This window comes from Bombina bombina, chromosome 5 (genome assembly GCF_027579735.1).
Source record: "Bombina bombina isolate aBomBom1 chromosome 5, aBomBom1.pri, whole genome shotgun sequence".
NCBI lineage: Eukaryota > Metazoa > Chordata > Amphibia > Anura > Bombinatoridae > Bombina > Bombina bombina.
In genome coordinates, this window is record NC_069503.1 from 1,082,526,390 (window position 1) to 1,082,540,583 (window position 14,194).

Sequence of the window (14,194 nt, forward strand, 5' to 3'; positions counted from 1 at the left end):
CTTCAATAGACAATCTTGCTCCAAAAAAATTGAGAAGGGCCAAATGCCTGCTGAATAAATACTATGCAAGAAAATTAATATGTAGTCATTTAAAATAAACAATTAACAAATATTGAATATGCATACATCTCTCTCTCTTACCCTCCCAATATATATTTCATTCTCATAAAAATAGATGTTTTCTTTATGAACAGTTCTTTTATTCAAAAACAGTAAACTAATACTCCCATTTTTTCCTTGGTTATGCTGGCTCTGAATACAGAACCTGGTTTTCCATAATGGTTTGACATATGCTACTGAAATTTCCTGGTCTTCTAGATGACAGGGCAGAAGAATCAAATGAGAGTGACATATCAGTAACTACTATGTTGATGAGATTTCTTTTTGTGTTAGAGTATAAATACTACTACACAGCAGGCACAATGTGTGCATATGTTCCTCTGGGTAAATAACAGGGAAAATATATTAACACAATGATCACCTGCATGCTCGTGGATAATATTCATTCATAATGGGCAAGATCACAAGTGGAGCGTAGTTAAAATTACTGCTAATTAGTTTGCGCAAACTTGCAGTATTTTACGTTCCCCATATTTTCTATGGGTAGCATAGAGCAGTTATATGGGCTTGAAAGTAAATGCGATCATTAGAACACAATCGCATTTACCATTCAAAAGAGTTTGTCCAGAGGAAACAGCTGCACTAAAATACACTATTAACCCCTAAACTGCCACACACCTCAACGCAAATAAGGCAATACTCCTAAACCGCCAGTCCCCCACATTGCGAACTACCTCTTTACACTATTAACCCCTAAACCATCAGACCCCCAACGCAAAGTAACCCACTAACATCTAAACCCCCTAACCTAACACCCCCTAAGTTAACCCACAATCGATTACCCCTAGCTTTACATAGAAAAACTGATAAAGAAAACAAAGCGTGATGTAATTTTATTGTACTGTTTGTATTAGCTTGCAATGATAGTGGCTGCACTAGAGTCGGTCTGGAGAGAACGACTTTTGGTGGAATGAGTACTTATTTTGTTATAACTTGCCAGTTTACATTGTAACTTTAATGCACTCTCATTTTGCACATTATGGAATATGTTAAAAGTGGCGTGCTCTAAACACGACTAGAAGGAAACATTTAACGCAAGTGTGGTAGCAAGCAAATTGCAAGTTGAAAGTAAAATGTTTGCATGAGGGAAACCCAATGCACGCTAACTTCTGAAATTCGGATATTGCGATCTCTCTAACTTCTTCCCATGATAGACTTTAATGGAGGACGCTGTTAATTTTTTTTTATTATTGTTTGCGAGCTAACCCGACACTGTGTTAGATCTACAGTGCTAAACCCGAAGGTATAGTCCACTGTTCTTCACATAGAAGAAAATATTCTTTTTATTTTATATATACATATATATATATATATATATATATATATATATATATATATGTACACACACAGTCATGGCCAAAAATATTGGCACCCTTCATTTCTGTCAGATAATGCACCACTTCGTCCAGAAAATTATTGCAATTACAAATGTTTAGGCATTCTCTTGTTATTTATTATGTTTGTTTTGGTATGACACAAAAAAGTGGAGAAAAAAATCCAAACCTGACACATTCCTGGCAAAACTCCAAAAAATGGACTGGACAAAATTATTAGTACCCTCAATTTAATATTTGGTAGCACACCCCTTGGGAAAAAATAACTGAAATCAATCGCTTACTGTAACCATCAATGAGTTTTTTTACACCCCTCTACTGTAATTTTACACCATTCTTCTTTCGCCAACTGCTCCAGGTCTCTCAGATTGCAAGGGTTCATTTTTCCAACTGCTGTTTTGAGATCTCTCTACAGGTGCTCTATGGGATTGAGATCTGGACTCATTGCTGGCCAGTTCCATACTCTCCAGCATTTTGACTTAAACCATTTCTGGGTGCTTTTTGATGTGTCCTTTGGGTCATTGTCCTGCTGTAAGACCCATGACCTCTGACAGACCCAACTTTCTGACATTGGGGAAATATATGTGTACAAAAAATGTCAGATGGCAATAAACAAATATTTGTCACAAATGGACTGAGAACCAATACTTTCCTTATATAAGAAATGACCGCTGCCCTCTTTAAGTCTCTCCCCAGGGACTGTGGAATAGTAGAAAAAACAATAGTAGATGACGGTGGTCTCTGGAAAATGTAGATTTCTCTGATAATAAAGAGAAAAAGGCTTGTTGTATATGTTAAACCTTTGTGAATATGGTGCAATATACTCCTTAAGTTGCATGATATCCAGTTGTTAGGAGTATTTCCCTCAGATGTCTTTTCTTGATGCTTGAGTGAGATTTCAATAAAGCTGGGAGTAGAATAAAATCTCCATAAACAGTGTGTAAAATTGATGATAGAAAATAAGTAGCAACTTACTTCATCAATATTATGCTTCCGGTCGTCACAGCAAAGAAAGGAAAAATCTTCCCATTTACTTTTGAAAAATATATTTATTAGCTCTACGCGTTTCAACGTCTGTAAATGTCTTTGTCAAGAGCAATTTTTAAAACAGTTAAAAATGATTCAGATAGCTCCAATTGGAGAACTCCAGGGAGCACATCACAGTACAGACAAAATGATAATTATCAATATCACTATGAGAATAAGAAACATTACCAAAATGGGAATTATAGACAATCTAGATATGATAGGTCATATCATAAACCAACTTCTTATGACAATGGCCATAGGAAATATGGAACATATCAAAATGGGTATAGAAACTTTGAACTTTGAATAATAATGAAGAATATGGGAACAGCAATACTTTTTTTAGGCAAAAGTCCAGCAGCAGAAGGGACTTCCTGGGATACAGACACAGGAAAACCTTTAGAAAAGGAGTGGGTTCAAAAGGCAAAAGAAGACTAGAGGAAAGAGAGGAAGAGGAAAACAGACTGGAAAAAATGTGGAAATAATAAACACTACAGGCATTTTTAATATGAGTAAGTTGACCTTAAATAAGAAACAAGAAACAGTACTGAGTAAAGGCTTATCATTCGCCCCCACAAGTAGATTTAACAAATTTAATACACTCATTAACATTAATCAGTATGTGAGAAAACTCACTCTTAAAATATATTTTTTAAAGAATCCAATTGAACGTCAAAATCTAAATAATCCTAATATGACAGCAAGCAATGGAACAAGGGAAATATATACACATACAGAACTCAAAGCGAAATCCAATTTTTATCCCACTCAAGATAAAGGGAAATATTTAGAATTGTTTGAAAAGGCAGTCAAAGATGAAGTCTATAAATTTAACATCAAAAATCAAACTAAACATAACCTAAGAAAGAAAATCAGGTACTCATTGGTCTAAAAAACAATCCAGACATTATAATAAAAATGGCTGACAAGGGTGGAGGAGTGGTAATCCATGACACTATAGATTATCTAGAGGAGGCTCATAGACTCCTGGACGGCAAAGAAACATACTTAAGACTAGGGTCTAATCCAGTTAAAGAGTAGACATGACGAAAACCATAGATAATATAATTTTTGAAGCTAGAAAAGAAAATATATTAAATGAAAAAAAATTAGTTTCTAAAACAACACACACCTGCAACACCCATTTTTTTCTATTTACCAAAAATCCATAAATCCTTAATCAAACCTCCTGGTAGACCTATAATTTCTGGAATCAATTCTCTCACATCAATCCTCTCCCAGAATGTTAATATGTTCCTACAACCTTTTGTGAGGAAACTTCCTACATATTAAAAAGACTCAACTGATTTTTTTGAATAGTCTTAAAGAAATAAATTGGAAGGAGAATTTACTATTAGTAACCTGTGATGTAAGTTCTCTTTATACTAATATCCAACATAACCTAGGACTCAATGCCATTAAATATTTTTTGCATAACGATGAGAACATACCCATTCCTGAGGCAGACTTTATCTTACAATGCATAGATTTTATATTAAATAACAACTATTTTAATTTTAATGGACAATTCTTTTTACAAAAGAAGGGCACCGCGATGGGTACGAGGTTTGCTAATTTATTTATGGGGAAATTCGAACAAGAAACTATTTTAGACACCCCCTGGAGCACAAGCCTCGTACTCTTCAAAAGGTATATAGACAACCTTTTTTTCACATGGACTGGAGGTATAGATTTGCTTAATGTATTTATGGAAGATCTAAATAATAATGGATGGGGAATATCCTTTACATATGAGTACAGTACCAAACTAATTAACTACTTAGATATCACAGTAGAAATTACAAATAATGAGATTAAGACAAAAACTTTTTTTAAACCAGTAGATTCGAATAATTATATTCATTTTAATAGTTGCCATTACGACCAATGGAAACTTAATATCCCGAAAAGTCAGTTTCTTAGGCTAAGAAAAAATTGTTCAGATATAGAAGATTTTCATACACAAGCTTTGGTCTTAGAGAAAAAATTCACAGAAAGGGGATATGATAAAGTATTGGTCACAGAAGCACTGAATGCTGCTCGATTATGTGACAGAGAGATACTACTATCTAAAGAAAAGAAAGCTCCCAGAAGACAAGAGACAACAAATGATATTGCATTTATTATCCAATATAATTCAGACATTAGAATTATTAAAAAAGTCCTTCACAAACATTGGGATTATGTTCAAAAAGATCCCTTTTTAAGTGAAATAACACAATCAAAGCCACAAATCATATACCAAAAATCAGATTCACAAGGTTTCACAGGGTTGAACTGGGGACTCCCTATTATGTGGACATTATAACTTTAATTCAAAGGATTTAATATCATCTATTTAAATTTGATCACATTGGGACATTCAAGTTTCACTACGAATATTATTTGTTTTGAAATCGTTCTATTATACAGTCACTTAAGCTGGCAAATATCAAATTTAAATTTGTTTTTTATTTTGCACTTTGCACAAAGTTATTGCACAAAGTTATTTCTCTTATCTAGGGAATCATCTGGGTATTATATTAGCAATTGCCTTTGAATAGGATTACATTTTTAACTTAAGTTCATATTAGTTGTGGCCACAACTCGTTATGGTTTTTATATGTTTCAATATATATTTTTTAATATCAATATAGTAAATATTTGACATTGGTCAACTAAATAAATACACTATTTTTGTACATCTTACTCTATGTGATTTATTATACATATATACTTATTAAGTATAGCCAAAGCTAAATAGCGCCATTTAGAATTATTTGAGTGCTTATTGACAGTGCGATACATGGTAACTACTAAACATACTGACTTATTTAAGTCATTTTATAAAAACTTAGTGTACCCTCAGCTTGGTAGCGCCATTCATCAAAATCAACTAGCTGTTTCCTTTTGACTGAGTGGGGAGATCTCAGTCTGTTTTGAGAGGCTTAGAGGGCGAGACTGTGTCCAGATTCTTTTCTGATTAGTCAGCTCAATAACTTTGTTAGCCTGCTCTATGGTGATTTACCTCCTGTCTGATCAGTCTGATCCCGCCTATTACGGTAAGTCCAGCACTAAAATACCAGGCAATTCCTCTCTGAACAAGGAACACAGCAACCCCAGACAATCGTTTCGGCCTTCATTGGGCCTCATCAGTGAGGAAGTTAGTGGAATATGGCTACACATCACTGATGAGACCCAATGAAGGCTGAAACGATCGTCTGGGGTTGCTGTGTTCCTTGTTCAGAGAGGAATTGCCTGGTATTTCAGTGCTGGACTGACTGTAATAGGCGGGAACAGACTGATATGCTACAGGAAAGTTCTACTCTGTGAAAAGCATTACTAGGCTAAAAGAAGCCACACTCAGTGGTAAATCGCCATAGAACAGGCTAACAATGGTATTGAGCCGGTTGTTCATTCCTGTGAGTGTGCTTCTCTCTGTGTGTATTTAGTCTCCCTATGGGAAAAAGGGGAAACCAGACGTGGACTCCTTGCTGACGAGGCCCAATGAAGGCTGAAACAATAGTCTGGGGTTGCTGTGTTCCTTGTTCAGAGAAGAATTGCCTGGTATTTCTGTGCTGGACTGATCAAAATAGGCAGGATCATACTGATACGCTACAGGAAAGTTTTACTATGTGAAAAGCATTACTGGGTTAAAAGAAGCTGCACCCAGGTGGTAAATCGCCATAGAACAGGCTAACAATGGTATTGAGCTGGTTGTTCATTCCTGCTGTGAGTGTGCTTCTCTCTCTCTCTGTGTGTGTGTATATATATATATATATATATATATACATACATACATACATGTGTATGTATGTGTTTACATGTCTATATATTTATAAATGCACATGTATATACACACATATTTCACATGTTCCTGAAAGTGCATAAAAGCACTGAGAATGTGAAGGGCAGGCCAATTATATCGGGTATAGGCTCACTACTGGAACCTGTGTCTGAATGGATAGACTCCATACTTTAACTAATAGTGTAGAATCTCTCTAGCTATTTAAGAGAATACAAACACTTGATCCAGTTATTAGAAATCACTCCTTGGACTGAGGAGTCAAGGTGGCTGACAGTGGATGTTGTCTCACTGTATAGTACTATAACACATGAAAAAGGCTTACAAGCTGTTAGATATTTTCTATCGAGAGAAGGCAATATGTCCTATGGTTTCATTATGTATTAGACATCATTGAGTATCTCCTGACACACAAACAATTACTTCAGCTATGATGGGACTTTATAACTCCAGAGGTGTGGGACAGCGATGGTGGCAAAATTTGCCCCCTCCTATGCCAACCTATATATGAGGTGGTGGGCGCTGTCCTACATCTTTGGAGATCGAAATGTGTATCGAACCCATATAACCCAGTATAAACGCTTCATAGAAGATCTCATATTTGTGTGGACAGGAGATAAAGACACTATCGAAAGTTTTGTACACTACTTGAATTCTAATGAGCTCAACCTTAAGTTCACTTATGAGACTGACAAAAAGACAATTAATTATTTGGATTTACAACTTTATGTGGATGACAAAAACAAAGGGAATATTTCTACTAAAATATATAGAAAAAACCATTTCGAGAAATGCATTGCTTCACGTGAATAGCAACCATGCTAAACAAACCTTTGGTGCGATAGCAAAGGGACAATTCATTAGAACGAAGAGGAATTGTTCAGATGAGGTTTTCTATTCGCAGGAAGCAATGGCTTTAGAAAAACAGCTAAAAACTAGAGGCTATCCCGAAAAGATAATAAAAGGGGCAAAAATGGAAAGAAGGAGTTTAATCGAGTACAAAGTAAGGAATAAGACCCCTGAAAAACACAAACAAAGTGACAGGTTACAGTTTACTACACAATACTCTTCAGAGTATAGACATATTTGTAATATAATACGGAGGAATATCCCAATGCTCACAGCAGATAATAAATTGAGACATATTGTCACTAAAGGATGTCATTTCTTCTATCGCAGAGGGAGAACAATAGGAAACATTGTTTCACCAACATTACAAAGGCAGAGTCCCCCCAAATCTTCCTGGCTTGAAGCTAAAGGTACATATAGGTGCAGCTACAGTCAATGTTAAGCCTGCAAACATGTCAGAACAAGCAATAACTTTCAGACAAAGGTAACGGGTGAGCTCATAGAAATTTAAACCCGTGTGAACTGTAAAACTAAAAACGTAATTTATCTTATCACATGTGAAGAGTGCCACCTAGAGTACGTTGGTAAAACAACCAGAGAGTCTAGGGTGAGAATCAGAGAACACCTATCTAACATCACAGCAGTGTATGAAGATAAGCCCAATACCAGGGACAAGAGAGATATTAAACTCACTCCACAAGCAAAACATTTCATAGATTGTCACAACAGGAATACAGGTTCCTTGTCCTGGAACATCATAGAAAAAGTAAACATGAACCCAAGGGGAGGTAACATAGAAGACCTCTTAAGTAAAAGGGAGATTTACTGGAAATTTTGATTAAGATCCCATAAGGATTAAACTGTATATTTGATTTAATAAACTATTGGAGATATTGTATATACAGCTAATAGTTAATAATAATAATAATACTTAGCAATCACTATATCAGTATTAGGATGTGAAGGTGATATGTAAATGTAATTATTGAGGCACACCATATTTTGTAATGTTACAAGAATTGTATATAGACGTACCAATATAAGATACATAAAAGTGTTATTAGTATTTGTATATTACAAAGTATCTGATAGCAGAAATTATTCTGCATTAGAGTGTGTTTCATTAACCTTAGAGGTAATTAATTTCACAGTCTAAAGTAGCCTGTTCAAATGATATGATTTAATACTGCTGGGATGTTTTGAATGTTACATGATAAAACAGCATATACATGTACATAATAGGAATACCTATCATACAATCTATGCTACGGTAATCAAGGTAATGAATCTTTTTAATTATAACAGGTGCATGCAGTTATTTTAGTTTACACAGGATATTTAAGACCAGAGGGAGGAGAGGAGTTTTATGTCTATGAATACGGCTCATGGAGCTGAAACGCGTTAGATTGTTTTTCCAGTGCTATCCTGTTTCAATCTTTTTACCAGTATGCTGTTTTTACAAGAATGAAATAAAAGTTATTTTTAAGAAAACCACTACATTGGGACTTCTTCATCTTCCTGTTATTGGACATCACTTGTCACCAGTGTCCCCGTAAGCTGTTCCTTTCAACTGGCCTGAGCAACACTGTCAGCAGAGGGAGGTTGAACACAGAGACCGATCAGAGACATCAAGGCTGACGTCATCTACCAGGGCTGAAGGCTGGGAGCGTGAAAGCATCGGTTGGCATTAAGGAAGACCATGCTGAGTTCTCCGCTTTGAGAGGGGTTGTACCGCACTCTTTTCCCCATACCTCAGAAATAGAGGTTAAGTACAGCATTGGTAACCACACACGCCTACCTGTCAGCTCGCCACTATAGTGCCCCAAGTTTAACCTCCCATATCCTCTTAACCCTGATACTGGTTTATTATACTCCTTTAGGTTTCTGTCTGTGGTATATATATATATATATATATATATATATATATACATTACAGCCTTTTCCATTCAAATACCTTGTAATATGTGCACAATTTAGCACAGGTGTGATATTGCTGATCGTGACCTGCGCTAACAAAATCACGCCACTTGTAATCTAGCCTTATATTGGAAGGAGTAACTGAGTTGGCTTTGGTCATACGTACAATCATTGGCAGCACCTGCTTTTTATTAGCAGATAAGATTGTTATTTTGTTACACCATAATTTGAGTATTATAAGTATGTTATCTCTGTGTCTTTTATTTTGTACCCTCAGGTTTATGACTGATAAGTAATGCAATGAATGTTACTAATTCATTTTTACACGTGGAATTGACTTATAAATTCCACTCACCGCTGCCAATAACAATTATAAGCAGCACACATCTGAGTGCACCTGTCATAAGCAATGAAGCCAATATAAAATTAATTAACTTGTTGTAATTGGATTACAGATTCCCATAACAAAACAAAAACAAACAAACATATAATACAATAGAGGGGCCTTCAATGGCTTAGAAATTAGCATATTAGTCTACCTAGGTTTAGATTTCAACTAAGACTACCAAGAGAACAAAGCAAATTTGAGGATAAAAGTAAATTGGAAAATTGTTTAAAATTGCATGTCCTATCTAACTCATGAAAGCTTATTTTTGACTATCCTGTCCCTTTAAAGACAGCATATGGAAAGCCGTTAATGTTCTCAGTGTAAACTGGCCTTATTGATTTTTTGTCTCCCATAGACTCAAATTAAAAGCTGAAAACATCCTTTCATTGCTGTAATTTGGCGAACCAAAAATTAAAGTCTGACAGCTTTGTAAACTGCTGAATGGTGTTATTTTATCAACAGCTGGCAAAAAACTGTTTTCACCATTATTCAAAACTCAACTATAGTGAATCAGCTTCATAGATTAAGAAGACAAATTAAAAAAAATAGTGTAAAGACACGATTTTGAAATGTATCCTTTTATAAATTGAATTATACAAAAACTGAAGCCTTTGTGTGTGGGTATCTATGTCCATTCCATTCAGGATAATTTTAAATGGTCCACTTATTCAATAACCATGATTAACAACACATAAAATATTGTTGTCAGTTTTTGCTTTTATCCTTGCATTGGAATGAAATAAAAGAAGATTAATTTGATTTAACACACTGTGCTGCTATACTTTGTTTTGTGGATTGTTTAGAGTGGTTGTGGACTCTTGCAGCGTGCATAGACATTGTTGAGTGTGCTGGAATGTACATCTGTTTTCCTTCCACCTACTCAATAAGACATGTGTTAGTGAATATATTGATTGACATACCTAGTATCATTCGGGTCAATTATATCTCACTCTTAAATGAGTTATGACAACTCAAGAATATGTGGAATTCTATTTCAATATTGTGGTTGGGTAAAGCAGCTGCCCAAAACACACTTATTTAGCTGTTTCCCTTTTCGTCTTCCAAAATACCTGTTACTCCAATTCCAAAGTCTTATGACCAGGTATATATGGGAGACGAAGCATCCAAGTATAGCCCACAGAACCCTACAATATTCTCACTTTATATATAAGATATAATGAGGCTGCTATGCTGATGCATATTTCCTTTTGTACTTCAATTGTAGGGGAGCCGGGAGTAAAATATTTTTTTGTTTTTGTTTTTTTGTTCTATTTTCCCTTTTCTTTTGTCTTTTACCTCTTTATTTGATAGTGAGATTATATGTCTGTAGATCTTGCATACACAATGATGGATTGCCAGGTAACGTTGCAAAAAACTGTTTATTATTACAACTCCTGGTGAGACATGCTGTCTGCCTTCTTGTTTCGCTTAGCATATATCATAGTACTTCCTGTCTCCACCCCCATGTCCCTACACATTTATGCATATGTGCAACATACACATATTCTACATAGTGATGTTGCGAATAGTTCGCCGGCGAAAAGTTCCCGACGAACATAGCATGTTCGCATTTGCCCCGGCGGGCAAACATATGCGATGTTCGATCTGCCCCCTATTCGTCATCATTGAGTAATACTTTGACCCTGTACCTCACAGTCAGAAGACACATTCCAGCCAATCAGCAGCAGACACTCCCTCCCAGACCCTCCTACCTCCTGGACAGCATCCATTTTAGATTCATTTGGAAGCTGCATTCTTAGTGAGAGGAGGGACAGTGTAGCTGCTGCTGATTTAATAGGGAAATTGATAGCTAGGCTAGTGTATTCAGTGTCCACTACAGTCCTGAAGGACTCATCCGATCTCTGCTGTAAGGACAGCACCCCAAAAAGCCCTTTTTAGGACTAGAACATCAGTCTGCTTTTTTTTTCCCTGTGTAATCTAATTGCAGTTGCCTGCCTGCCAGCGTGTGTGTCAGGCTCACAGCGTATACTATGCCCACTTGTCCAGTGCCACCACTCATATCTGGTGTAACAGTAGTGTAGATTTAAAAAAAAAAAAACTTTTTTGACTGTGTTAAATAATAGCAGTCAGTTTCCTTCACACGTGTGCGTTTCAGTGCCTGCCTGCCAGGGCACAGTGTCACCCCAGTGCAACTCATATCTGGTGTAACAGTAGTGTAGATTTAAAAAACAACACTTTTTTGACTGTGTTAAATAATAGCAGTCAGTTTCCTTCACACGTGTGCGTTTCAGGGACTGCTTGCCAGGGCACAGTGTCACCCCAGTGACACTGGGGTGACACTACCTGATCGATACAACATCATACCTGATGTTTTAAAGCACGTTATTCCAAACAATTTAGGAATGTTAGGTGATTTATGCCCTTTATGGCTTAAAACCAGACTCTGCATCAACTATGTAATTTTGCATGGGAGTTTTGCCATGGATCCCCCTCCGGCATGCCACAGTCCAGGTGTTAGTCCCCTTGAAACAACTTTTCCATCACTATTGTGGCCAGAAAGAGTCCCTGTGGGTTTTAAAATTCGCCTGCCCATTGAAGTCAATGGGGGTTCGCCCGGTTCGCAAACTTTTGGGGACGTTCGCGTTTGCTGTTCGCGAACCCAAATTTTTAGGTTCGCAACATCACTACATGATCTTTCCCCTTTTAAAGAATACATATACATATAAAGAAGACATAATATGAAACCAAACAAGGAGTGAAACATAGCAATTAACTATAACAACCTGCAACATAAAACACAAAATGTTAGAATCAGTATGTGATAAAGTCATTGAACTTTTGATTGGATTTGCACACTCTTCCCAAACAAGTAACAACCTGTGGAGATTGTTCATCTGCAGTCTCTAGCCTGACACTGTCAGGATCCTGTAGTAATTGTGTGTTTAATCCATTTTCGGAAGTGTCAGATAGCTGAGTTTGGGGTTCTGAAATGATCATGGGCACAGATGAGGCAATGGTAGGGCAATATGACTCAGGTACCTGTAGAAGGTGGCGGCAGTTCCTTACATACTGTAGGTGTTACCATCAGAGTGGACAACATAGCTGTTAGGTTGGCGGGCCTTTCCATGTACTGTAGCTAGTTTGTCAAACCCACGGTTAGTCTCCATCCTTACCACCTGACCAGGCTCCAGAGGAGAAAGGCGCCTGGTAGATTTGTCATGGCTTATCTTTCACTTTTGTCTGAGTCTAAATAAGGCAGCCTGGGATGAGACCATGGGGTCATTGTGACAGTAATCGTTGTGCTGGAGAGCGCATGTCATACCTGGGTGTGTTGCGCAGGTTGAGTAGGGCTGCATAAATGTCAGAAACATCATGTGCACATTTCTCTAGGAGATGTTTAGCCAACCTGACCCCACGCTTTAATACACCATTGTATCTAGGGTAATGGGGACTGCTAGTGACATGCTGAAAATCCTACTGGTGAGCAAAGTTTTTGAATTCTCTACTGGACAATGAGGTTGAATTGTCAGTCATCAGTGTAGAGAATATCCGCTTTAATGTCATGACCACTGTGTTGCTGGAAAGGATAGGAAGAACATTAAACTCCCACCAACCAGAATACAAATCTACCAAGACCAGGTAATTCTTGCCTGCCAACTCAAATATGTCAGCCGCTGTGATGGATCATGGTCAGTCAGGTATTTGGTGAAGTTGTAAGGGTTCTCTCATCTGGTGCTGTCTTAGAGCATTGCATGGAGCACATCTGGAAATTTCTCTTACAATATCACTGTACATAGTAGACCAGAACATGCTTTTATGAGCCCTTCGCTTAGTGGACTGAATGCCAGGGTGACCTTGATAAAGTTGTGTCAGTTAGTATCTCTGGAGAGAGTGAGGGATTACATATCTCTGACCACACAGAATTAATTCATCATCCACTGTCAATTCATCCATCACAGAGTAAAATGGTTGGATATCATGTGGGACTTCTTTGAATGAGCCAGGCCACACATTGAGAATGATGTCCATGAGGCGCTGACAGTTGGCATCTGACCGTGTCTTTTGCTTAAGTTCCTCAAGGTTTCTGGACAACAATACCCCATCCAGAGTCAACACATCATAATCCTCAATAGTATCAGGGCTATCAGTGGTGGGGGTGTGCACATGAAAGAGCATCTGCAACATACAGTTCACGGCCTCAATTATAGATCACATTCAGGTGGTAGCACAGAAGTTTAAGCATCATTTGCTGGATGCGGGCAGATGCTGTGTGCAGGGGTTTTCTTAGTATGGTTATGAATGGCTGATGATCCGTCTCCACAATCACTGGGCGGCCATAGATATAAACATGGAATTTTTATACCAGTCCCAATAATTCTTTCTCAATTTGTGCATGGTGGGCTTCGGTCTTAGTGAGGGCTCTGGATGCAAATGCCACAGGTCTGCTGTCTTGATGACAGACTGCACCAAGACCATGCTGTGAAGCATCAGCAAACAATATCACCGGCTTGTGCACATAAAAATACTGTAGGACAGGTGGACTAATCAAGTGCGCTTTAAGTGTATCCATAGCAGTAGCATGTTGTTCAGTACAACACCAATCAGCATCTTGGTGCAGAAGCTGATGGAGGAGAGACGTAATCTCACTGTAGTGATGAATGAACATTGAGAGATAATTGATCATACTTTATTATTATTATTATTATTATTATCGGTTATTTGTAGAGCGTCAACAGATTCCGCAGCGCTATACCAAGAAACCTTTGCAATCCATGTTTGTCCTCTGAGGCTGGCATTTGATGGATGGCTTTG

The 14,194-nt window shown here is 37.3% G+C and overlaps 1 protein-coding gene across 1 annotated transcript in view; it reads right to left on the minus strand.

Moving 5' to 3' along the window:
• Positions 1 to 13,952, minus strand: part of OC90 (otoconin 90) — a 177,446-nt gene extending 163,494 nt beyond the window's left edge. The window contains exons 1-2 of the mRNA XM_053715947.1: positions 13,746 to 13,952; positions 13,297 to 13,558 (exon numbers count right to left, since the gene is read on the minus strand). Coding sequence (XP_053571922.1) covers positions 13,297 to 13,558; positions 13,746 to 13,952 — 469 coding nt within the window. The remainder of the gene's footprint in view (positions 1 to 13,296; positions 13,559 to 13,745) is intronic.
• Between the last annotated feature and the right edge of the window lie 242 nt (positions 13,953 to 14,194).